Consider the following 24945-nt stretch of genomic DNA (forward strand, 5'->3'; position numbering starts at 1 on the left):
TTTCGAAGGGTAAACCTCTCTTACTCGAAGACTTCGATAAGTCGAAACCTCTATAACTCGAAGATTATAGTTCTTCCTTTGAGATTAGAGTCACCGAGGTTCGACTGTATTATCTTTTCGTAGAGGCCAACATGTTCCACGATTCAGTACATTTTAAAATCCGCTTTAAGTAGTTGAAATGAACATTAGAAAGCGTTAGAACGTCACGAATTTCTTGAAATGGGAAAAGCAAAGAAAACGTATTTATGCAAACACTGTTTAGAATAAAAGGATTAATGTGACTCAGAGTCACCACTATATCACCACAATATAATTAAATACTAAACATTCGAGTGTTGCACGATGCATTATATCAATATCATATCCATAAAATGAAAACATACAGAATGGAGTTATTCTAGGTCGAAAGAAACGTTTAACTTTCGAGTTAAAATAGCTCGAAGTGCGAAAGGTTAAGACAATGTACATGTTTTTAGATATAGTCTTTATTCATAAGTTCATTGAAAAAAACAAAAAGTAATTAAAAAAAATGAAACCCTGTTAAGGAAATTACAGAGGTAGGCTCCGGAGGGATTCGAACCCTCGATCTCCTGTTTACTAGACAGGCGCTTTAACCAACTAAGCCACGGCGCCGCTGAATGCAGCGTTCCTTCAGCTCCAACACTAGTCACATGTAGACTTTGACACGAAAATTCATCTGTTCAAGTTTATCGATGGAATAAAGAAATTCGGTTTTTTATTTCACCATAAAATACCTAAATTACTTTCTTGTCAACCAAATATATACAGGGTGTGGCCGGACGGGCGGTACAGCCGAGCAGGGGGTGATACTACATTTAAAAATAAGTCGAAAACAAGGAATAACATTTTTATGTTTGACGCTTCGTTTTCGAGATAATCGAGTTTCAAAATGCAGCGAATACATGTGCTATTGCACAGGAATATAGGAATCGTCTGACGCGTCTGACCATGATCAACCAATTCTACTTTGTGCACATACTAGAGCACGCGAATCTGGCGGAACTTTGAACTTTATTTTCTCAAAAATGTAGCCAAACGAAAAACTGTTATTCCTTTTCTCTCGACTTATTTTTACATGTAGTATTTTTACATTGTAGTATAAATCTAAGTACCCTAACAGTGTACAAGGTTAAGAGCACGTAGCTATCACCTGTGCTTCTTTCGGCTGGCTTAAAATCACTTAATTACATGACATTTGGAAGGTTTCTTGGTTTATGACGTCCACGGTCGGTATGACGTCATCGGTAGGTACTTTATCTAGCCTTGGTCGCGTGCAGACGGATTTACAACGAAACACAGTGTCACTATTTTGATTTTACGAAGTAAATCAATTCACATATTTATTTAAAAAATCAGAATGATTTTCGACATTTCATAAAAAAAAAAGAATTTCAACCATTTGGACATTTGGAGGCGCCGGGCATCGATCCCGGTACCTCTCGCATGCTAAGCGAGCGCTCTACCATCTGAGCTACGCCCCCAATTGTTATCAAGCTTCCAATTTTCTCAATTTCAAAAAAATAAATTGTTTAAAAAAACCGGCAATTGTACCAGACAATTTCTAATATGTTTATGTTAATATATTGTAGAAGTTGTATATTCACGTAAAATTTCATTAAAGATAAAGAAGTTTCAGTATTCCACTAATATGTACATATAAAAACCCGTTTTATTTACATTTTTCAAATGGTTAATATTACTAACTTGTGTTATTATTGTTAGATACTAAAAAGTTTTGATCCATAAAATTGGAGTTCTATTTGACGAGCACGAATGTTGTAGTCTCAGGGTAATATTTTTAAAAATGGTCGAAAATTACGTTTAAAAAATGCAAAAAAATCGGGCTCGTCCGGGATTTGAACCCGGGACCTCTCGCACCCTAAGCGAGAATCATACCCCTAGACCAACGAGCCGTATTGAAGAATGATACTTTCAAATTGAAGGTGATTGTGGAGAACAGATCGATAATTAAAGAAAGCCGGATGAAGCACTCGCTAAACGGCTAAGGCCCTCTGTCCACGATGCGTCGCGTCAGAAACGCGTGGCGTATGAGATGTGAACGCCTTCTTTTATTCACGAAAGGTACAGCAAGTTTTGCATCATTACGAGAATGTTGAGTGACGATGAGGACATGCTAACTCTATATAATTATACTCGAAACAGAAGGAAATTCTAAGTGGACCCTTATACAGAGAAATATTGATTGCAGAACGTTTATACAAGCAAAAGAATGATCAGAAGATAATGCTAAACGAGATATTTCGTTTCCACGATGTCGAAGAAGATGCTGTGGACGAGGTATCTCGTCACCACGATTTCGTCATACAATGCTGTGCACGAGATATTTCGTGTATCTTTATTATTTATATGAAGCGTTTTATTTGAAAATTTGACACATGTAATCGATTTCTGGTCGGTGCCGCACAGGCGCTGGCAGTCTCTCGTTGGTGACGCCAGTCGATCACCGAAAGAGTGCTCCCAGGTCGGTGCAATCGGTTTCCAAGTTTCAGGTTGATAAGGTAGTTTTCCTGCCTACCATTGTTGAGTCAGTGATTATCAACCGGTGTCACGTGTGCGTGATATCGTCGAGTCTGTCTTACCAATGCTGGCTGATTCTACTGCGCGCATGTTTCAGGATTAACACGTTACTTGCGTGACATATGTGTGACAACTGTGATCTCACACAGCATGACATCCGGAGAACGTCCTCTGTGACAATGTCCCTTTTCCATATAGTACAATTAGACTGTGAATTTTATTCATTTATAGCAGAAAGAAAAAGATTTAGGGGACAGACTCGTTTCCAGGATTGCAAGGGTGCGGGATGCGCCTTCTCATTTCTCAATAATGCAAAGATGAGGTTTTTCAGTAGTAGAAAGATCAATCTAAGGGAACGCGCACAGAGGACCCGTTTCGACCGACGTCCGACGTTGTGTCTCTTTTTCGCACGCCTGAAAACAGAGACAGATGCGTCGAACATCGGCCAAGTCGGACGAAAACGGGTCCACTATGCGCGTTCCCTAAGCCGCGATCGCCCTTAAAAGTCCTATCTTTACGTTTACGAGGCGTAATTTGCATTATTCGGCAGCATGTGGCTGTCACACTTTATGAAATAGCTGCATGCGTAGCTGTATGCTTCCGAATAATGCAAATTACGTCTCGTAAACGAAAAAATAGGACTTCCGAGGGCGACCACGGCCTAGATCGATCTTTTATCTAGCATTTTCGTTTACTGACAAACCTCATCTTTGCGATCCTGGAAAAACGAGTGTACCCCCTTCAGAGAATGGGAATTTTGAACTTCTTAACCCTTTGCACTCGGAGCTATTTTAATTCGAAAATGAAACATTTCTTCCGACCTACAATATTTCCATTCCCTATGATTTTTTTAATTTTATCTATTTTTGAAATGTTTTAAATATTTAATAATGTAAACAATATTTTGAATAATGGTACAGCAATGTTTAGTGGCGCCTCTCTCAGAGTCACCATTCGAGTGCTAAGGTTTGAAATTGTTAAAGGAGGAATGAATTTTTTACTCGGCCTCTGCTTTTTACAATCAATGTGCAATGTTTTTATTTGACATTTACATACGCAACAATCTAATATCTACTTCCCGTCGCTTTCAATTTATTTGTCAAAAATGTGTAAAATCCGCAGTCTAATTATGACTATGAAGGCCTGGAATGCTATTTCACGAATATTGTAATGACATTGGACTGGTTCACTGACCACATACTAGTTATCCAGCTGATAAATACTTAGTCGGTCACGAGTAAGGAAGCCGTTGATAGGCGGCAGTCGCCGGGCAACGCATCTGATAAACCACAAAGCCGCGATAATGATTGATAAGACTGGCACACGGTTTAAGTACTCCATGTGCCCACGGACATATTGAAATCAGCTCGCGGTCAGCAAAGTAGCAATGGTTCTCTTCTTGTTCTGTGTACACTGGTTCACCCGGACCGCCTTTGTGATCCTTTCGAGTCGGTTGTTTGGTGCAGCAGATCGAAGACTTCGACGGCCACAGCTCAAGAACTCGAGGAATACTATGAACGATCAAGTAAGTAATTTACTTATTGTATTTTACCTAGCTCCAGACTGCAACTTGTAATCAGACTTTGAAACTTGAATTTCTGAGAAGAAGAGTTTCCGAGGTGTTCCGGATGTTTCTAATCCACTAATCGTAGTTCTTGGTTGAATTTTACGTTTTTACCTAAACCGCAAAACAGGCCACTGTACTCGCTTATAAATATTTAGAAAAGTGTAGGGGTTTGAAGATCATTTGTCGAGTCTGATTCGGATGGACAATTGCATCCGGGTAACTAAAGAGTGCTAGAGTGCAAAACTCTCTGCTGAAAGTTAGACATTGTTTTTAAATAGAATAATCAAGTATTTGTAGCAGAACCGATGTTCTGTTGCAACAACATTTCAACAAACTGCGGGAGGAACTATGTGATGTCAGGTGCGAGGATGATTCATAGACTACCAATAATAGACCAGGATGATTCATAGACGACCAGTACACAAATGTGTACAGTTGATTCATAGATTATCAACGGTGAACGATTGTTTTGTTGTTTTCGTTTACGTGCAACCGTCTTTGAAATAATTTGAGAGCAATTTAACGATCACGAATGATTGCGAGCGTTCATTTTGAAAACACTTGATAAAACGTTTCGCAATTTCTACGCTCCATTGTTTGGTTTATTTTTATATCGTTTTCTACACGATGAGAATTATCGTTCCGTAAGAAATTGCACGAAGCAGATACAATTACAATGTTTTAAGTGAAAATAAGGTAGGCTTAGATTCCTTTAAATCATATTTTTTAGTTGCCTATTTCATCAGCTTCTGGAAAATCATAATTTCCAATGATTCATGCGCCATTCTCTCTCTGTCGATCGCAAATTAATCCAGATTGTTGCTTAATGCGGATTTCATCACTGAAGAAATTCATCGAACACGCGAGAATGGTGCTCCGAGTTGAAATTCCTTTCTTCGCTGTCAAACAACTTGAATCTGAAAATTCGTGAACTGTAAAAAGGAAATGGAAAATATCTCTCATTCTTGTATCGCTGAGTAACAGCCATTTTGTCGGTCCTTCGGGTCCATCCATTAAGAAGCGAATAGGCAGCGCAACCGAACTATTTTTCTTTGCGCTAAAAATTCGGTAAAATCTAATCAATTTCTCGAATAAAACGGAAACAAATATATCAATAAGGTGACTTTAGGTGACACACGTGTGACCTTGTATGATTACGTTTATTTGTAAAAATGGCGCCCTCCGTAGCCACTTTCGTCCAGAGTTGAGCAAAAATTTAATCAACAATTGACGACTAAATTTCGACTTCAATCGTTAATCGCAATTGACAATTAATCTCCTAGTTTAGTCGTTAAAAAATTGCGGTTAACGATTAAATACTCATTAATCGGTAATTGCGGTTAAATTAACGATTACATTCTTTTCAATTGTAATCGTCAATCGGATAATTGATTTATGATTAACCGCTGAAATTTCGAAATGAAATACAGAATCAAAAGTATACATATATGAATACTGACAAAAATGTAAACTGAATTTAGGTATATTGTCATTTGGTCCATAATTATAATCTCTGTTTACGTGGTTTTATTTTTTCTCGATGATTTCTTTTTTTAATCAATGATTGACGATTAACTTCATCAATCGATTGATCCAATCATCGATTTTTCCATGATTTCTTCTTTTAATCAACGATTGACGATTAACTTCATCAATCGATTGAATCAATCGTCGATTTTTCGATGATTTCTTTTTTTAATCGTACACATTAATCAATCAATTATGATTAAAATTTTAACCCAATTCTGCTTTCGTCTTCTTCCAAAGACGAAATGCAGGCTCGCGATCTAATTTTTGCTCGTCTTGTCTCGGTACTTTGATTATCTCTTCATCTCATCGACGAGTATCCGGCCGAGTATCGAGTTTTCCCTTGCGACACCGTGCCGGAATTAAGACGCGATCGACGGCCGACGAAAAAAAGAAAGAAAAACAGGATGCACGGTGCAACTAAACAATAAGGTGCTGCCGCGATAAGGAAGTGACCTACAAAGATACCGAGACAACGAAGAACCGTGGTAACGATAGAAGGGAACGTTGATTAATAACACTAAATAGAGTCGAATAGATTCAACTATTCGAAACTAACATCCCGGACGCGCATATACAGGGTGTCCCAAAATTCGTGAAAATCCCGAAAGGGGATGGTTCCTGAGACCATTTCCAGCGACATTTTCCTTTGCAAAAATGTTATCTGCGGCTTTGTTTATGAGTTATTAACTAAAAACACGGACCAATCAGGGCGCGACCTAGACGCGAGTTGCTACAGTCGGTAAGGCGCGCTAAATGTCTATTGGCCGACTGTGGTAACTCCCGTCTAGGTCGCGCACTGATTGGTCCGTGTTTTTCGTTAATAACTCCTAAACAAAGCCGCGGATAACATTTTTGCAAAGGAAAATGTCGCTTGAAATGCTCTCAGGAAACACCCCCTTTCGGAATTTACACGAATTTTGGGACACCCTGTATATATATTGGAGACCCGATAGGACGCACGCGACGAAATCACGATTAAATTCGTTCGATTCTATCGATCCATTGCAGGCTTATCTGATGAGACGATCTTATCGTGTTGGTCATATTTTTGCGATAAATCGGCACGTTCCTCTGATAAGAGGTGAACTACCTCGATCGATTCACCCAAGATTCACGCTTCTGGAAAAATGATGCGTTCGGCGATAAGCGATGCACCTTGACAGACAAGACGCTGGTGCTTCTATTTCCTCGTCGCATCGTCCGAAAGCGGAAACTGCAATCAAACAAGCGAATCACGTCAGATTAGGCTTCTAGCTAGTTGAAACAGCTGAACAGTAAATATTAATATTCAGTTCTATACTTCTGCGTTCTTGACTTCCAGCGTTCCATGGATCGCGATCAAGGATCCGAGAGGAACCCGAAAGATAACGATTCCACGGATGCTTCGAATTTTTTCGATCCCTACCAGGACGAGGATGATGATATCGACAGATACCTTCCGTAAGAGAATTTTTCAAGAAATTCCTGTGCTTAGTCAAAGTTGAATGAAAGTTCTGTTCACGTTATAGCAAGCCACTTATCGTGGTGAAATCGCCGGTAATGAAAGACGACACGCACTATAATATGAATCACAAGAGACGAGGCACGTGCGTGATACTCAATCACGACAAATTCGAGACGGAGTCGAGCCGGGACGGGAGCGCGATCGACGTCAAGAAGATTACGTCAGTTTTCCAAGACCTGTTGGGCTTCGATGTAGTCTCCCATGATAATCTGACTACCAGCGAGATCATGGAGACCACTCAAAAACGTAAGTCTCTTCATTAGAATGTAGTCTGAACTCCATCAATAAGTCGTTAGTTAGTCATTAGAAAAATTTCCGAACATTTTCACATGATTTCCGACATTTTAAGACGGTTAGAAACGATTTTTCGGGAGCGACGAGTTTACACGAACAAATCGTGGAACTTGTTCAGCAACGAATTTTGAATGAATGCCATCGTTTACAGTGAGCAAAGAGGATCACACAAACGACGACTGCTTTTGCATGTTCATATTGACTCACGGTACCTTCGGCGACACATTATACTCGTCGGATTGTCAGTTCTCTCTAAAGTCCATCTGGAGAAAGTTCACGGGGGATAATTGCCAAACTCTGGTCGGAAAACCGAAGCTTTTCTTCGTACAAGTAAGTTCGATCTCGTTTCACTCGTCGATCTTCGGGAAATTCAATTTCTCAATTGTGATTGTTAATCCAATGATAGAATCTTTCTACATACAGTAAGGAGCATAATTGATTCCACACACTTTAAATCAGAACAACTTTTTTATGAATGGACCGAACGACTTCAATTTCTCTGTAAGGCTAGAAGAATTAGTTTAGTAAACGATGTGTAAAAAATATGTTGAAAAAATGCATTTGGACGGAATTGTGACAAACAATAGTAAAAATTGATTTTTACTACTTTTTTAGCTGGGCCAATACGATCAAAAGTGGTAAAACTTGCCACTTTATGGTACACTACAAATTACCACTTTTGATCGTTTATAATTCGCAAACCAATTATCCAATTTCAATGAAATTTTCAGAGCGTATATAATTTATACCAATTGACAAAACACATTTTTAAAATTTTCGTTATTGGGCCAGCTAAAAAAGTTGTAAAAATCAATTTTTAGTATTGTTTTTTACAATACCGACCAATTGCATTTTTTCAACTTATTTATTAGACGTCATTTACTAAACTAATTCTTCTAGCCTTACAGAGAAATTGAAGTCGCGTTTGGTCCATTCATATAAAAGTTATTCTGATTTAAAGTGTGTGGAATCACCTTACTGTACATACGATACGAGTGAAATACGCTTCGAAGATTCAAGCACGCAGAAGGATCCGCAGCCTAATTGTTAGACTGCGGAGAAACCTGATGATGCATATGTCGGATTGCAGGCTTGCAGGGGCGATAGTTTAGATGGCGGTGTTGGGGTGTACGGTGTCGGGCATTCGGAGACAGACTCGGTCTCCACTGCTTCCTACAAAATTCCCAACCACGCGGACTTCCTGATCGCTCACAGCACTGTGGATGGTAAATTTCCGTCGATTAGTCGAAACTTCGACCCCTTTCCACCTTGAAACATGTCGCAGCTAACATATTATTTCCTGTTCGAAAGGTTTCTTCTCATGGCGTAGCCCCACCGAAGGCACAGTCTACGTGCAACAATTGTGCGAGGTGATAGAGGAGCACTGGCAGACCCACGATTTGGCCGAGATGATGACCATAACTGCCCGTCTTGTTGCCAACGAGTATAGCAGCTTACACCACATACCTCAGAAGAACGAGCAGAAGCAGATGCCATCCACAACATCCACGTTGACCAGGAAAATTCTTTTTACCAAGAAGAATAAGCATTCGTAACCAAGGCGAATTCCTTAATGTTAGCACAATTCACGCATTATCTACCGACGATTAATTCAGAATTTTTCAACATCCTATCGATAAGCTGTCGGTAGATAAAGTGTTAATAGGACGTCTCCTCAATTATAATCTGAACGCAAAAACCATCGTAGTTAAATGCGGCCATGTCTGTTTTATAATGATCGAAATAGGAAATAATTGAGTAGACACTTCAAAATCTAATTATTAGACAGCGGATCTTTACGCGAAATAAAAATGTTCTACCTGATTTGTAATCAATTGGGACTAAATAGAAATTTATTTTCTTTTTTAACATGTTTAATAGGTCGAAAATAATATAACAGTGTCTTTAAATTCTTCTAGTGTTTTGCCATAAATGCATAAAATTCGCTGTCTACTAATTATAGCCAATCTTCTCTCTCTTATAAGGCTGCGTACAGAATTGCTCTATCAACGTACGTTCTACAATTGATCTACAATTAAAGAAAGTGTTGCTAGTACATATGTATATTCCATACCGATAATTTATAAAAACGATAGTTCATAGGCAGGAAACGAGCGCTTGAAATTCAAGATGACCGACACGGCTCCTCGAACAGACAAATTAGGGTGCAAACCATTAGATGTAAATCGGCCGAATTATTCAACGCGTAAAAGCATTAAGCGACTACTTTAAATAGCTGGACAAATGGTGTCTGAAATACATCGTGCAGATCGTCCCACTGTGATAGAGGCACGAGAGTAAGTTAATAACTTAATTTTCTCTATCTCGGCTCACGACGGATGACAGCCCACGACGCTTTAAATAGATGATTCACGCGCGCCGTGTACAATGACTGATTTATTAGTTAGGATAATCGTAACCCGGCTGATGAGTCGCGACTGTGATTTTGCTCGGACGATTCGTAGGAATGTGATTCTAGATTAGCGAGCGCAAACATAATACACTTCATTTTCCACGACCATCATTTCTTTATTTCTACCAGTACTAATATGTACATCATACTTCGTCGTACTTAAAATCTTATTACAATAGGAATCTAAAATAGAAGCTTATGTTGCTTGAATATTTTTCTGCTTTGATTTCTCGAATGCCTCTAATAATTGAGGGAGACGACATCTTGAATATACCATTTAGGATAATTGTTAGAAGGCTGTAAAATACACGAAATGTGTATCCCTTAAGAAATAGAAACTGGAATCAAATAAAAATAGATTTGCTTTCTTTCGACTGATGTTCCAAGTACAATGTGTTGTAAAATTTTATAAAAACAATAAAAACTAACTTTTATAATCTCCAACACTGTGTAGGCTGTATTTCGCACATATTTTAGTAAAATAATTGAAGATTCTTCCACTTTATACATATTATGTTATATACTTCTCTATTTTTTTGTAAAGTGTTATATTAATGTATGCTATATAAACCAAACTAGGTTTATGGCATCAATAAATAAATAATTAATTGAAGATTCTATAATACGGTAGAAACACACCACAAGAGAAATTCTACTCGCAGAATTTATAGAGCGGCAAGAAAGTTCGCTAAACACGTTCCAGGCTCGATTTGCAAGCGGCGAACAGTTCCTGACAAATAATATCCCCGGAGATCGATCCTAGCCACGGGATACAAGGCTGAAAACGTTCCGAGCGACGGAATTATTTAGCGCGAGGAATATTCTTGGTTCTTGCTGCGGTCCATCCAAAATGGTTTTTTCCCTTGAACCTCTTCTGTCGGCGTCGCTTCATCCTGATCTACAATTTCATACCTCTCTCTCTCTCTCTCTCTCTCTCTCTCTCTCTCGTTTCCTCTCTCCTCCTTCTCTACTTTTTCCCTTAACTCTCAGTTTTGTTGTTTTGTTCCATCGTTCGATCTCGCTGCAACATTTTCCCGTGCGGATCTCTCTGGAGCACTCGTTCCTGCTCGATCTCCCATCTGTATTTAATTGGCTCTCCGCTCGGGACCGCTGTCTGCGTTTCGAAATGAAAAACGCTCGTTAACTTTAAACAAGCGATACCGACGTGCCACCAATTACTCGCCGGCTCCACAAGAAAAAAAGAGGATCCCCCTTTTGCGCGGAAAAATCAGGGTCGAACCGCGTCGAACGCGAATCCCGCTACGATCTCTTCCGGTTTAAAGAGAAGCTCTCGCGCAGATCCACCGGGAAACATCCCTCCGAAACTCGCGTCTTTACTATTTTCATCAGACAAAGTAGCTTACGGTCGATTTCGGTTTGCAGACAACGAAATGTAGCGAGGTTCCATTCAAGTCCCCATTTTAGAATTTCTTAGAAAATCCGACACGCTCTGCGACGAGGTGTTCTAGGATTAATCTCAAGAGAATTAAAGAATCTTCGAGAAAATTGGAACCTAGCAAATTGAAATGAGGTACGTGTATTTATGCATACGCGAAATAACAGTAGGAATTTAGGTGAGGCATTCGATTGAAAATTGTGGGAATTGTTAACAGATCCGCAGGCATTGTCGCGAAGATGCTGTTAAAATTACTATTCCCCGTATCGAGTAAAATTCAGAGTTCCTTCTATAATATCTGCTGAAGTAAAATACTGAAGTAAAATAAAAAGTAAGAAAGAATCATCCGACCAGCAGACCGGACATCTTCATAGTCGGCGACCTTCGTTGTCGATCCATTTAAAATTGATCCTCTCGTGGCTGATGAAAATTGCTTCGCCGTAGACGTATCGTAATCGACGCGATTCCAGTGGCATTAGGGCCGCGTTTACCAGCCGGACGATTCCGACGCGCAACAAATTGATTCGAGAAAGGAATGCGGCGTCAAATTGAAGCCTCCAATCGCTCTAGCACAATTCCTGTCAGACACGTAAGTATAGAAAATACGATGTATTTAAATTATGTAGCACAGTTCTGGTTCCAAACCATGTCGGAAATCTTCTTCGATCACTCTCTCTTTCTCTCGATCGTCGGGCAGCTCTCCGGTCCCATTGTAACCTATTGAAATCGGTTCGAACGCGGAGGATCAATCTAAATCTCGCGTCTATCGGATGCATCGATTGTCACGGTGTGTCTGTCGCGGATGTATAATGCTCGCGGTGAAGCAGATGCTGGTTTCCGGAGGGCGGCGCGGCGGTAGGAAAAAATGAGATTTCTCGATGGACGTGTTTACAATGCCGATTTACGAGGAAAATGGAAGTAGCGTGACAACGGGAGAGCAGCCGAGCGTAACGCGTGAAACGTAACGGTCGAGATGATTAATGCATTGTAGATCGGACGCGTTGATATATTGTGACGCGCTTTATTAGCCGCTCACCGGGAAAACGCGGAGAGAACCGACCGCTCTGAGAATAAGTCCGCGGGGATGTGTTCATCAACTCCGGGCTTTGCGAACTCCATCGTCGGCGTCGTGTCGTTGAGCCTTGGTCGATTTAATGGGACGCGAGTGCTCCGTTAGGATATATTCAATTTTCTTGCGCTCGATTCGAAGCGGAGAGGAATACAACGCGCGCTGGATTTTCTGGAACACTGTCTAACAACGAGCGGCTCCCGTTCGCGACTGTCCGCCAGCTTGTAGGACGCGACACTCGTTGTGCGCTGCCCACGCGGGAAATATTGTCTGCGAATTACTTATCCAATAGACTCTGCTTAGTTTAACACTTCGAGTGAGGTTCAGCGTCCTGCAGCGTCTAACGTAGTCGCGCCGTGAAATAAAGGATAGTTTTATTTGGAAAGTACCAGTGTGCATTTATTAAGGCCCATTTACAATAGGTCCAATGCTCATACAAAGGGAGTTACCTCCGATCTCGACGATTTTTTAATGTATCTTATCTATCCTACCTCGAGAAGGACGATGTCATCCTATCGAACACCTAGCTTCGACAACCGCAAACAAACTCGCAGCCAAGCGACCCTAAACAGCTTCAACTAAATAGACGCGACCGCAAAGAGACTCAGGTAAACCCAGCATCCGGGCAGACCCTCTATCAAAATTCCATCGGATCCTAGCATGGTCCTAGATAAACCAATCCTCTAACACCTCGATAGATCCCTTCGGTACAGGCACCATCGGGGTTCCCATGGTTGTCCGGGTCCTTTCACGGACAGAGACCGTCAAGGAAATCTTTGACGATCATCGGAGTCGATCGCGAGTCGGCTGATGAGCACGGTTATGCGAATAGCCGTGTCCTCGGTTGGGTTTCTCGGTGTAGCTCGTCGGAGGACGATGACCAGGGTCATAGGTGAAGCTGGTGGAGCACTTTCGGCGTCGACGGGTATTTGGAAGCCGCGAGAACGGCGGTGGGGGATGCCGGGACAGGGGTTAGCGGGTTAGGGGGTGTGTTTCTGGCCGTGGAGCGTACCCAAGAGCGAGGAGCTTGCGCGAACAGATCAATACTGCCCCCGCGCGCGTGGATATGCCCCCCTCTCTGTTTTCCCCTCGTGGCTCGGCGAGTTTCGCGGATCTCTACGCGTCTGTTTCTCCTAAGGCCGTGGTCACACGAGCGCGTTCGTGTCTCGCGGCCGTTTCCCTTCCGGAATCGAGACGAGAAATTTCTACGAGTCTCAAACTGCGGATTCTTATCCAATATACAAATTGTTTTAATTGAACGCAACACGCAGGAGCTGCGGTCCAATGTTCTAGCCGTACTTAGCAGAATACTCAAAGCGTTGCTCAGGACAATTCTTCTGCGGTCCAGACCTGAGAGATCCTCGTGCTTCATCTTCCTTTCCGCTTTTTCCTCCTTCATTTTTCCTCCTTTTTTCAACATAGCTCGCGTCTTTTTCCATCTCTCTAATCTTGTTCGCGGGCTTTCGTCGCGCGAGACGCCTCCTCGTCCTTCGCCTCCTCCTTTGGTCGTCCAGCCGGCCGTCGCTAACGCGTCGCTTAATTCCCTCTCCTCGCTTTCTCGCCCTCACGACCCTCTCCGCGCCCTTCCCAGCCCTTTTCCAACCCCCCGCTTTTCCCAGCTCGAGCGTGTATTTCCGCGTGCCCGCCTCCTCCAGCCGCTCCGTGGCAAGGTACACACGTCCCCGACTTCCGGCAAGACGCTTCTTGTCCGCGAATTGTCTTCCCTCGACGTCCGCGATCCCCGACATCAACCCCCGCTAACCAGGTCGCCTGCTATCTCTGAAAGTCTATAGACAGTCCCATTTCTTTCCCACGCCCGATAAACCGCCATCGGGTCAGAATTAGGTTTGATTAGGGAATCCGGTGATGGTCCAGTTTCGAGATGTGTTCAACACGAAACATATTAAAGTGGGAACACTGAATTTGCTTAAACTTTGTACGATTTATATTATAATATGTGCTTAAATAGTTCATATTTATTTTGTAGAAGTTTAGTGTTAAATTGACTGTAGATTCGCGTTGGTTAGGTATCGACGAAAGTCTATAGTCTCCTATTTCTCCAGGCTCGATAGACCACCATCGTGGTTGAATCGAGTCTAAATTAGGTCCGTGTAGGATTACGAGGGTCTGCTTGCATTTTCTTTGATACTGATTAGGGAATCCCCTAATGGTCTTCGGTTGGATTGTGATCACTCAGAGCTCGGTTTATCCGAGACTGATTGGAGATTTGTTTAAATTGACTGTGGGGTTCGGTCTGTATGCATCTAATGGGACTTAGTGTCTTGTTATCCTGTGGGTTTAGGTTCGTCTCGGGTTATTTGACGGAGTTAGCCTGCTAATAGCTTTGGTCCTTTATTTGGAACCGATGAAGGACTTGTCTGAATTAACTTTGTCTGATAATATCCAAGATTGTTCTACTTTCAGGTAGAGTGTAAACCCGGACATTTAAGTTCGCGTTGAATGAAGATTACGCGAGTTTACTCGAGACTGTTTAGATACCTGTCATTATCGTCTACCGGGTGAATCTAATTGGGTTCGGCAAGGTTTGTCACGTTCTCCGGAGTCCCCCCCGATGAGATTAAAGTTCTTACTTCTAGCACAGGTCTCACTAGGATTACGGTGTTCCAACTCCGTCTACAGGATCCACAAACTTTCCGAAAGTCATTGCAAGCCTCTAAATTGTTAAAGTTTCCGGAAGCTCGAAACAACCTGTGAATCCTACAAACCTTACCACCCAGAAGTTTCAAACATCTTAGCTTTGAACTTACTCGCGATCGTTTGAACAAAATACTACTCAAAAATGAAACTCCCGAGAGCTTTGTGTTAACAAGTGTCGAAAGTAGCGAGAGTTGAATTCGTAAATGCCGTCGGAATCTCGAAGCTCTCGAAGAAGGTCAAAAGTGTCCGAAAACTTTGAAAGTATTGACAGCCGTGGATAACCATCGACAGACCAACCTCGTTTAAATTCTTCAGAACAACTTGGATTTAGCTGAACCCCTTCGCAAGTTCTCTCGATTGAGATTTGTCTGTCCAATGCTGGCTCGATCTACTCTATATCTGGAGAGTTTCCGCTTTCATCTTATTCTCTCGAAGAGAGGTAGTCTCGCTTTCTCAATTTATGTTAGTTTCCTCTTCTATCTCCTGCTCTCTTCGAGGACAAGTATTTTTCCATTTTTGCTCTGAAAGAATTCTGTATCCACGGCATATTTCGGATTTCAGAGGTGTTTCGGATGTTTCTAATCCACTAATCGTAGTTCTTGGTTGAATTTTGTTCATTGAAAGTGAAATCCGAAGCGACCTTGGTCGAAACATAAACCGCAAAACTGGCCACTGTACTCGCTTATAAATATTTAGAAAAGTGTAGGGATTTGAAGATCATTTGTCGAGTCTGATTTGGTTGGACAATTGCCACTGGTTTCATAATTTTCACGAGTTTCATCCGGGTAACTAAAGAGTGATACAGTTGCAAGACTCTCTGCTGAAAGTTAGACATTGTCTTTAAATAAAATAATCAAGTATTTGTAGCAGAACTGATGTTCTGTTGCAACAACACTTCAACAAACTGTGGGAGGAACTATGTGATGTCAGGTGCGAGGATGATTCATAGACTACCAATACACAAATGTGTACAGTTGATTCATAGATTATCAAAGGTGAATGATGATTGTTTTGTTGTTTTCGTTCACGTGCAGCCGTCTTTGAAATAATTTGAGAGCAATTTAACGATCACGAATGATTGCGAGCGTTCATTTTGAAAACACTTGATAAAACGTTTCGCAATTTCTACGCTCCATTGTTTGGTTTATTGTTACACCGTTTTCTACACGATGAATTATCGTTCCGCGAGAAATTGCACGAAGCAGATACAATTACAATGTTTTAAGTGAAAATAAGGCAGGCTTAGATTCCTTTAAATCATATTTTTTAATTGCCTTGATTTCATCAGCTTCTGGAAAATCGTCACTTCCAATGATTCACGCGCAATTCTCTCTCCATCGATCGCAAACTAATCCTGATTGTTGCGTAATGCGGATTTCATCACTGAAGAAATTCATCGAACACTCGAGAATTCTGTATCCACGGCATATTTCTGATCTGTTTATCTGACCAATGCTGTGTCCCAGAGCTCTCGTATTCGAAACTCGGTTGAATTCAGAAATTCCACATCCACGTCACGTCCGGATCCAGCGAGACCTGCTTGTCTGACCAATACTGGCTCGATCTACTTCAAATCTACAGTGTACAGTTCTCCAACGTTCGTCTCTCTTCCTCTTTCTTGAAAACCTTTCAATTTCTGTGCTGTCCCAGAGCTCTCGTATTCGAAACTCGGTTGAATTCAGAAATTCTTTATCTACGTCGCATCTTGGTCTCGCAGCTTTCATCTTCCCGCAGGTTTCAGAACGTGCGCAGACCCCAGATCTTCTCTCTGTCTCTTCCTCCTTCTCTCTCTTCTTCTTTTTCTCCGTCTTCCTCCGACACGACGTACGACCCTTCTCTATTTGTATCGTAACCTCCCCCGACCTTCCTTTTATCTTTCTCCGTGTTCGCCCCTCTTTCAGCGTATCCTCTCTCTGTGCTCCCCTAGCCCAGTCTCTTCGTTCCTTCCTTCCTCTCTCTCTATCTCTCTCTCTTTCTCTCTTTCTCTCTCTCTCTCTCTCGCACATCCACCCCACGTTTCTACTTTTATCTCCGTCCGTGTTTCCGTCTTGCTTCGTTTCAACCGGCGGCGCAAAATCGGAATGACTTCGATATCGGTAATCTGTCGATTACATTGTACAGGGTGATCCGTAAGTACTTCACCGTCAAGCCACCTCCGCCATTGTTCGCCCGCTTTATGGATAGCAATCACAGTGATTAACGGAACCACTCGAACGACAATGATTCGCATCTAGTGGTCGACAACAAATTAACCTGAAAACATTTTCCCTCGGTTCACCCTTATTCGCTGAAAAGACCCTATGTCGTCCGACCAGTATATTCTCAAATGCAAGCAACAATACTTTCATTTATCAAATTTACACTAACGAGCATAACTGATTCAACACGCTTTAAATCAGAGTAACTTTTTTATGAATGAACCAAACGACTTCAATTTCTCTGTAAGGCTAGAAGAATTAGTTTAATAAATGACGTGCAAAAAATATTTTGAAAAAATGCATCTGGTCGGAATTGCGATAGTAAAAATTGATTTTTATTACTTTTTTAGCTGGGCCAATAACGAAAATTTAAAAGATGTGTTTGGTCAACTCGTATAAAGGATATACGCCCTGAAAATTTCATTGAAATTGGTTAATTGGTTTACGAGCTATAAACGAATTCCGTGTCGAGCCTCCTTATATTAGTTATTTAGCCCTTTGCACTCGAAGCTATTTCAACTCGAAAATTAAAGATTTCTTCCGATCTAGAATAATTCCATTCAATATAATTTGTGTAATTTTATGGAAATGGAATTGATAGAATACCTCATACAATACGTAAATGTTTTAGTAATTGGTTAGATCCCAACCTATTTAATAATGTAAACTATATTTCGAATAATGATACAGCAATTTTTAGTGGTCACTCTCAGTCACGATAATATAACAACATCGTTGTACGCTTCCAATATCTTCATTTTTGTTATAAATTAATAAAATCATGACTCGACTCAATAATTTTCTGCTATTCCGCCATTCAGCAAAGTTATTAAAATAAACTTTCACGCGTTTTAATCAAATTCGTGCGCAACGTTTAACCAATCAGATAAAGACTAACAGATGGAAAAGTCCATTTCTATAGCTTGATAGCGGATATCCAAAGGATATTCATTTTTTATTAATGTAATGTACGTACGACTGCGGGACGCGACGTTCATGCGATATCCATTCAGAATTATTAAAAAACTTTTCATATTTTTTGTTTCTCCGAATTCCCAGCTTCATACACGGTAGAACCTGCCCAATTCGTTCTTTTCATCCGCCATCATCCTCGCTCGGTTCCTCTCGCTCAAAACTTTCATCCAACCCCCGCCCCTCTCCCCGCAGACTTTCCACTATCGTTTTAGCTCGCGTTCCTAGTTTCTCTCCCCGTTTTTGCGCCAAGCAACGGCTCTACACTGTGCTCGAACCTGTTCAAAACCATCTATACAACGTGTTCAAGAAATACGTACAAATATCTCTTCGAGGAATCACCCCTAAACACATTCCAACGTTAATTCATCTGAACCCATAATGTGTACACAGCATGCATGCAAGTTTAACCCCTTGCCTTACAACTAATTTTCTTTTTTCTGTTTCCAGTCATCTTGACTAGTTCGGTAGGTCCAGTCCGTCGCGTGTAGCCCGAACGACGTACACTCACCGAAATTTCTAAATCAAGACAGGCCTGTTTATGTACTTCTTTAAGGCCTGGTTTACGTTGCGTTTTTGTCCAGAAGAGTTTAAAAGTTGTTGCACACGTCTTATTGTTACTGGGAGCTCCAATTCAGCTCGAAATTGTGCTGCAGTTTTCCTTTCCGTAGCCGTAGATCTCATTAATAATGAATGTCGTCTCTTTGACAATACTTTATTACTACCTTTAAAATGATTTTTTCCGTAATTTTTACGTAAATTGATATAATTATCAACCACGGTATATGACCGATTAATTTTCTTAGCAATTGTGCGATTAGAGCAGCTCATATCTTTATAAGCATCGATTGAAGCTTTTTCTTCACTTGTTAGTACTTTTCCTCTCGGCATTCTCATACACGTGAATCAAATTATAACAAACACGATTTCTGTGAGTTCTAAAACTAACAATTTTAGAATGTTCGCAGTTTTCCGTAGTTCTCTGCTCAGAATACAGAGAAACACTCAGTGACTTTATAGAAACTTCGCACTTGTGTTCTGCACCACACAGAAAAAAATCAAAACGCAGTCCCTCTATCCGAGTGTCTGCAAGGCACAAGACCAGATACGATAAATCAACAAAAATGGTGATATTTTTAAAACATCTATTAAAAAGAAGATGACTTTATAGAAATTTCGGCCACTGTTCACGTCTCTCTCACGCGATATTGTAGGCGAAGAGGTTAAAACACGCGTATCACTGAACGCCACTGTTTACTGTACCTCTCATGCAGAGTTGTGCTAATTTCAATACACATTGTAATTGAATAGAATCGAATAAACAACCGCCCATTTTTGCCATAAATGCATAAAATTCGCAGTCTAATAAAAAAAAAAGCGAGACGAAAATGTTCGGAAAACTCGATCGAACAGACTCGGTGCGTAGCTGCGGCAACGCGATATTTTCAACGAGACGGTGAATGAACCTTTTTTTTTTTGAGGGAACGACCGTACGAGTGTTGAAGCGAGCGGCAAGTGTTTAGGGTATCACGGGAGGGGATTGAACGAATGTGTTTGGGTTTGATTATCGGTCGGCGGACGTACCGGGGAAGAAGAACGGTCTGGGAATTGTTCTGGAGGATTTTGGGTGCGTGGAAGGAGCGAGAACGGCGCTGCGTGGGTGTGCGATCTTTAACCACTTAAGCAGCGATTGTCCGACCACAAACAATCGGGAAGACGCTTATATCGGGGCTCTGAGAAAATATTCCACAACGAAGAGCGTTCATAGACAAAATATTCCATTACTTCTAAGAACAAAGTTATACAGTTTGTTCAAGTACAAGTGGGAGAAAATTTAAGGGGTGGTTATACACTGACGACAACACACTTTAAATCAGAATAACTTGCAAAAAAAATACATTTGGTCGGAATTGCGAAAGAAAATAGTAAAAATTGATTTTTAAAAGATGTGTTTGGTCAACACGTATAAATGATATACGCTCTGAAAATTTCATTGAAATTGGTTAAGTGGTTTGCGAATTATAAACGATCAAAAGTGGTAAAACTTGCCACTTTATGCTACACTACAAATTGCCACTCTTGCCATCTCGTCTTGCTGAACGAACCAAGTTCACCGCTTCCAGAGGAAAGTTTTGGTACTTTCCAGGGATAGGATGTAACCGGGACACCCAGTATGTACATCGGAACAGGTTTGGAACAGCTCGCGGATCCGTCACTATCCATAGCTCGGCTCCGCTATCCCCGGCGAGAACCCTCCCGCTTCAACCCTCGTTTCACCCCGCTTCTTTCTGCATACAATGCTCCATCTCCATCCAGTTTTCGCTCCTAGACCTTCCGCCGACCTTCTATTCCGCGTTCGTAGCTTCTCCGCTGTTTAAACGCGGCTCTCCTCTGTCCCGGCATCCCTTGATCTCTCCCTTTGTCGTGTTTCTCTATGTTTGTAGTTCTACCAACCCCCCTTCTTTCTCCTGCGTCTCTCCCTCTATCGCTCCGTCGATAACGTCACCGTTCGCGCTTTTTCGTTTGTCTACCTCGTCCACGCATTCGTAGACGCTTCTGCTACCTGTCCGTCTCTGTCCCCTGTTCTTTAATCTTCCTTCGTCCATCTGTTCAGGCTTATCTGCCATTTTTTGTCTCTCGGTTCGCCCGCGTTAGCCCGCGCTTCAGATGCAAACTCGACCCGCTGCGCTGGCTCCGCGGTGCTTTCGGTGTTATTCGTGTAGGTTATTGTAGAATGCTTGTGCTCTTCATTTTGTCTGTAGAAGTAGGGTTTTGTGCGTTGAGCCTGCTTGCTTCATATTTTTAGAGTTTTCAGATTAAAATGAACCAGAGTAGTAGTAGTTGTCTGAAGAAGTAGTGTTTTGTCTGTTGGACCAGCCTGCTTCATATTTTTAGAGTTTTTCGATTAAAATCGGCAAGCCTTCTGGTTTATTGAACCACGTACATCTCCTGGTATCAAGAACCAAAGATAGTTCGAGGCCGTAAACTTGGCGTTCGCCAACGAACTGTTAATTCCTGCTCGGACTCCGATTCAGGTCCACGTTAGGTTTTTCTTTATATTTCCGCTCACGAACCATCATTCGTCTCCCCTATCTCGCCTCCCTCGTTCTCACCTTCTCCGCTGCGTCGCGTTCAAAACTTCCCCAGAATGATGGTTCCCCTTCGTCTTCGTGACGCTGCTGCCTCGTGTTCCCTGTTACCAGCCTATCGCCCGGCTTTCTCACTGTCGGCGAACCTATTTCTCCGCTTGTTCCCCGTCACGGTTTTTCTCTGTCCCAATCCCCATAATGGGTAACGCTGATTGACCATGAAAGTTACACGGTGGCTGACCACTTAAACACGCGATCTCTTTTCGGATGCTTTCATTGGCGCTAAGTGACGGAATAAAGATCACCATCGTCATTTCTACTATTATTACTTTGTCTAGAGCACCTGACACTTATTTTCCAATTGAACTCCCCCTGATCTTGCTACTCTTCTTTTTGCGTCATGGTGGCCCAGATGATACCGTGCTCGCTCGTCACGAGAACGTCATTGCGATCGCAGAATAGACCTCCATACTTATCCTGCTATTTGTCCAACACTAACCTATTACTTTTTTTAATGTTGACGTAATAATGACGCCAACGTTGCAATAACCTGTCTACCCAACCTTTCAGTTGAGATCAATCCTCTTTCTAGACAGTATGTCTATCGAACAAGGCAGCCCAGATCCGTGCCAATTCCTGCTTTTAAAGGATCTTTCATGAACGGGTAAGTCGAAAGAATGCCGGCTTCATCCGCGTCTGCAGACACGTCTCCCTTGGTCCATGACTTCTGTTTGTGTCCTTTCCATGTGCTTAGACTCACTTCGCTCTTCACTTGAAGTCTACTTCTGTTCCTCACTCCCGGGTCTACGGATTCACCCTCGTCAGCCAATAACCTCTTCCTCCGTCTCCGGCTGCATCCTTTTTAAATCCCATGACTCACCCCCTATTGGCCCAACACTCCTTTCCGAGTCTGCATCCCTAATTCAATTCTTTTGCGCCTCATTCCTTCTTCATATGCAAACTTGCCTCGTCGTATTTCTCTTGCGCAATGGTGCCAGTTGCTTCATTCCCCCGTTTTCATTTTTTATTTCTTCTTATTATCTAACTCAAAACATCTTTTTACCAAATGTCCTTTCCCCTTTTCTTTCATATTCCCAGCTTAATTAATCTTCGTCCGCGATCTGCTATCTCAAAACCTCAAACTTGTCCTCGCTATCTCTCTCTCTACACGTCCTCAAACTCACCCCATTCCACCCCTGCCCTGACTCGCCTCTTAAACCCCCGAAAATGTAATTTTCTTCCTTTTCATTTTCCTTTCCCCATCCCCGTTTTATATTCCTAGACTGACCACGCTCCTACTTCAGAACCCCTTTCCACCACCACCGCCAAACTCATTTTCCCAGGCCTTACAACCTTTCCTCCGTCTCGTTCCCCATATTCTCAAACTCTACTCTTCTTTTCCCCCCGCATTCCCAGACTCACCTCTTAATCCATAAAACTCCTTTCTCTCTTTCTCTCTCAGGCTCTCTGACTCTCTTGTCGACTGACCTCAGCCTTCATTCAGAATCTGCTCTCCATCCTCCATCGGACCTCGCAGTCTCCCTTGTCTGACAACAGCACTACTCTCTTCGCGAATTCTCCTCCATTCCTCTTCCAACCGTCGCGGCAGTCTAATGAAACTGTTCAAATTCTCCATTAGTTGCGCAACAACTTTAATTCTGCCAGTATTATGCTGCGAGAAGACTGCTGTAAAAAGTAACTGAAACTTCTGTTTCGTACGTGCAGACTTCGTTGCATTGTTCATCTTATGAAGTTATATAATTACATTGTTCATCTTATAAAGTTATATAATTACATTGTTCATCTTATAAAGTTATATAATTACATTGTTCATCTTATGCCACTTATTCTTCTATTTGTTAACGAATGTGCAAAGCGAACTTAGAACAGGATCGGAACGATCAAGAAGTTCGACGAATTTCGTTTATTTGTAAAAGTTAACAGTTTCATTCGATCCCTGCTCCCCTGAATCATCCCCCACACGATGTGGACTCAGAATGTCTCTCCCTGAAACTTCTCTGCACACATTCCTAATTCCAGCCTGCCGCTCGCAACGTTGTCCCCTCCATCCCCTTCATCTCACCCTCTCCATCCCTCTCGCCAACTTTCGCTTACTCTCTCAAATTCTGTCTGTTTCCCTCTAGATCTACCTCGCTCGTTCCTTCCTGGTCTCTCTTGTTCATTCTCTCCACTCTATCGCTTTTTCTCTCGTTTCCTCTGCAACCCGCTCATTCTCTCTAGGGTTCTTCCTCTCTCTTTCCCTCTCAATCTCCCTCGCTCTCATTCAATCTATCTCCCTCGTTCCCACATTCGCTCTCGATCTCCCTCGCTGTCCGGATCTCTCCTGCTCTTTCTCTCATACTCGCTGGATCCACCCCCTCTCTCTCGCTTGTTCTCTCAGTGCCCCGTTACTCCCCGCCTCCGGAAACAGCTTCCGTCCTCGTCTCTCGCCCTCTGCGACACGACCCCCTGGCAAGGTGGCGGTCCAGCGCGCAGATCGTGTCGGCCGCACGGGATGCTGAGTCCGGCGTAGGATCAGTCGTACGCCTGGCTGCCATCCGTCGACGTCTACCGCGTTCGTGAGACGTCGATTGCGTCCGCGTGCCGACTCACTGGTCTTCTACGTCGACGTTCACGCTCGTCCATTCCACCCCCCGCAGTTTTCACCCCCTCACAGTTTACCCCGCGACTCGTCCTCTCGCGATTCGCCTCGCGATTTGTCCCCGCAGTGCATCCTCTCGCGGTTTATCCTTGCGACGCAACTTTTCAATTTATCCTTGAGCTTCGTCCTCGCGGTTTATCCTCGCGATTTGCCCTCGCAGTGCATCCTCTGACGGTTTATCCCCGCCGCGCAACTTCGTAATTTATCCCTGTGACTCATCCTCGTGATTTATCTCTCAACGATTGATCCTTACGATCCGCCCTCGTCCTCGCGACTTCTCCGGCTAGTTCGAGACGGATCCGTCGAACCCCGTGCGACAGTGACTCACTCGGACCCGGAGCGAATCGAACCGCCATGGGGATTCTCACGTGAGAGGCGTGTTCTTCCGGGGTAAGTCGCCATCGCCACCCTCCTCCTCTCTCTCGCTCTCTCTCTCTCTTGCTCTTACTCTCTCTCTCTCTCTCTCTTGCTCTTACTCTCTCTCTCTCTCTCTCTCTCTCTCTCTCGCTTCTTCCTCTGCGTGGAAGGGTCTATTCCTGTGATTCGACCCGTTGAATTTCGGGCACCCAGGACGACGCTTCGAACGTGCAGGTTTCACGGGGTTGGTATCAGGGCTGTAGAGTGGGGGAGTCGCGTGATGGGGTGAGAGGTTGTGGTATTGGTGGTTTTGGGAATGATACGTTTTGGAAATTTCGTTGACACTAGCTGTTTTGATATTTGGTGAGCGTTAGGAGAAGCTTGTCTGTGTTTTAGAAGTGTTGGGTTTATGGGATGAATTGTGATGATAGGGGTTGAAAGAATTGTTGTGGTGACTGTGAAGGACCTCTGGCAATTGTACTTGTTGTATCGAAGCAAGGGATTTAGATGTTTATGTTCGGAATTAGTGAGAGGTTTGCGAAAGATTAGAGATTTTCTAGAGGAGTGGGGTGAATCGTGACGGATGAGAGAATCTTGCATTAGATAATATTTTTATTTAGTATATTACTTATTATATACACACATATATATATATATATATACATATATATATTTAT

General features: G+C 42.4%; 2 protein-coding genes, 1 long non-coding RNA gene and 3 other non-coding genes across 8 annotated transcripts in view; 2 read left to right on the plus strand and 4 right to left on the minus strand.

The window, feature by feature from the left end:
• Window positions 1-559: 559 nt before the first annotated feature.
• Window positions 560-633, minus strand: Trnat-agu (transfer RNA threonine (anticodon AGU)). Its single transcript has one exon. It is a non-coding gene; the product is annotated as a tRNA-Thr (tRNA).
• A 796-nt stretch (window positions 634-1429) lies between these two features.
• Trnaa-agc (transfer RNA alanine (anticodon AGC)) lies at window positions 1430-1502 on the minus strand. The gene has a single exon. It is a non-coding gene; the product is annotated as a tRNA-Ala (tRNA).
• Window positions 1503-1862: 360 nt separating this feature from the next.
• On the minus strand, window positions 1863-1934 carry Trnap-agg (transfer RNA proline (anticodon AGG)). The gene has a single exon. It is a non-coding gene; the product is annotated as a tRNA-Pro (tRNA).
• Window positions 1935-3342: 1408 nt separating this feature from the next.
• Window positions 3343-10430, plus strand: LOC143207889 (caspase-1). Its single transcript, XM_076421775.1, has 6 exons — window positions 3343-4084; window positions 6978-7096; window positions 7165-7406; window positions 7606-7784; window positions 8545-8680; window positions 8766-10430. The coding sequence occupies exons 1-6, from the start codon at window positions 3947-3949 to the stop codon at window positions 9008-9010; spliced, it is 1059 nt and encodes a 352-aa protein (XP_076277890.1). The 5' UTR covers window positions 3343-3946; the 3' UTR covers window positions 9011-10430.
• On the minus strand, window positions 6457-24372 carry LOC143207901 (uncharacterized). Its single transcript, XR_013008781.1, has 3 exons — window positions 23075-24372; window positions 22672-22868; window positions 6457-6869 (listed from the first exon to the last, which is right to left on the minus strand). It is a non-coding gene; the product is annotated as an uncharacterized LOC143207901 (long non-coding RNA).
• LOC143207884 (high-affinity choline transporter 1) overlaps window positions 23735-24945 on the plus strand; it is a 29705-nt gene continuing 28494 nt past the window's right edge. For 2 of the 3 annotated variants that reach the window (XM_076421767.1, XM_076421765.1), the window contains exon 1: window positions 23736-24301. The gene's annotated coding sequence lies outside the window, so the exon portion shown is untranslated. Of the gene's footprint in view, window positions 24302-24945 lie in introns of all 3 variants that reach the window. The other variant, XM_076421766.1, reaches the window with a different exon arrangement.

This window comes from Lasioglossum baleicum, chromosome 4 (genome assembly GCF_051020765.1).
Source record: "Lasioglossum baleicum chromosome 4, iyLasBale1, whole genome shotgun sequence".
Classification (NCBI taxonomy): domain Eukaryota; kingdom Metazoa; phylum Arthropoda; class Insecta; order Hymenoptera; family Halictidae; genus Lasioglossum; species Lasioglossum baleicum.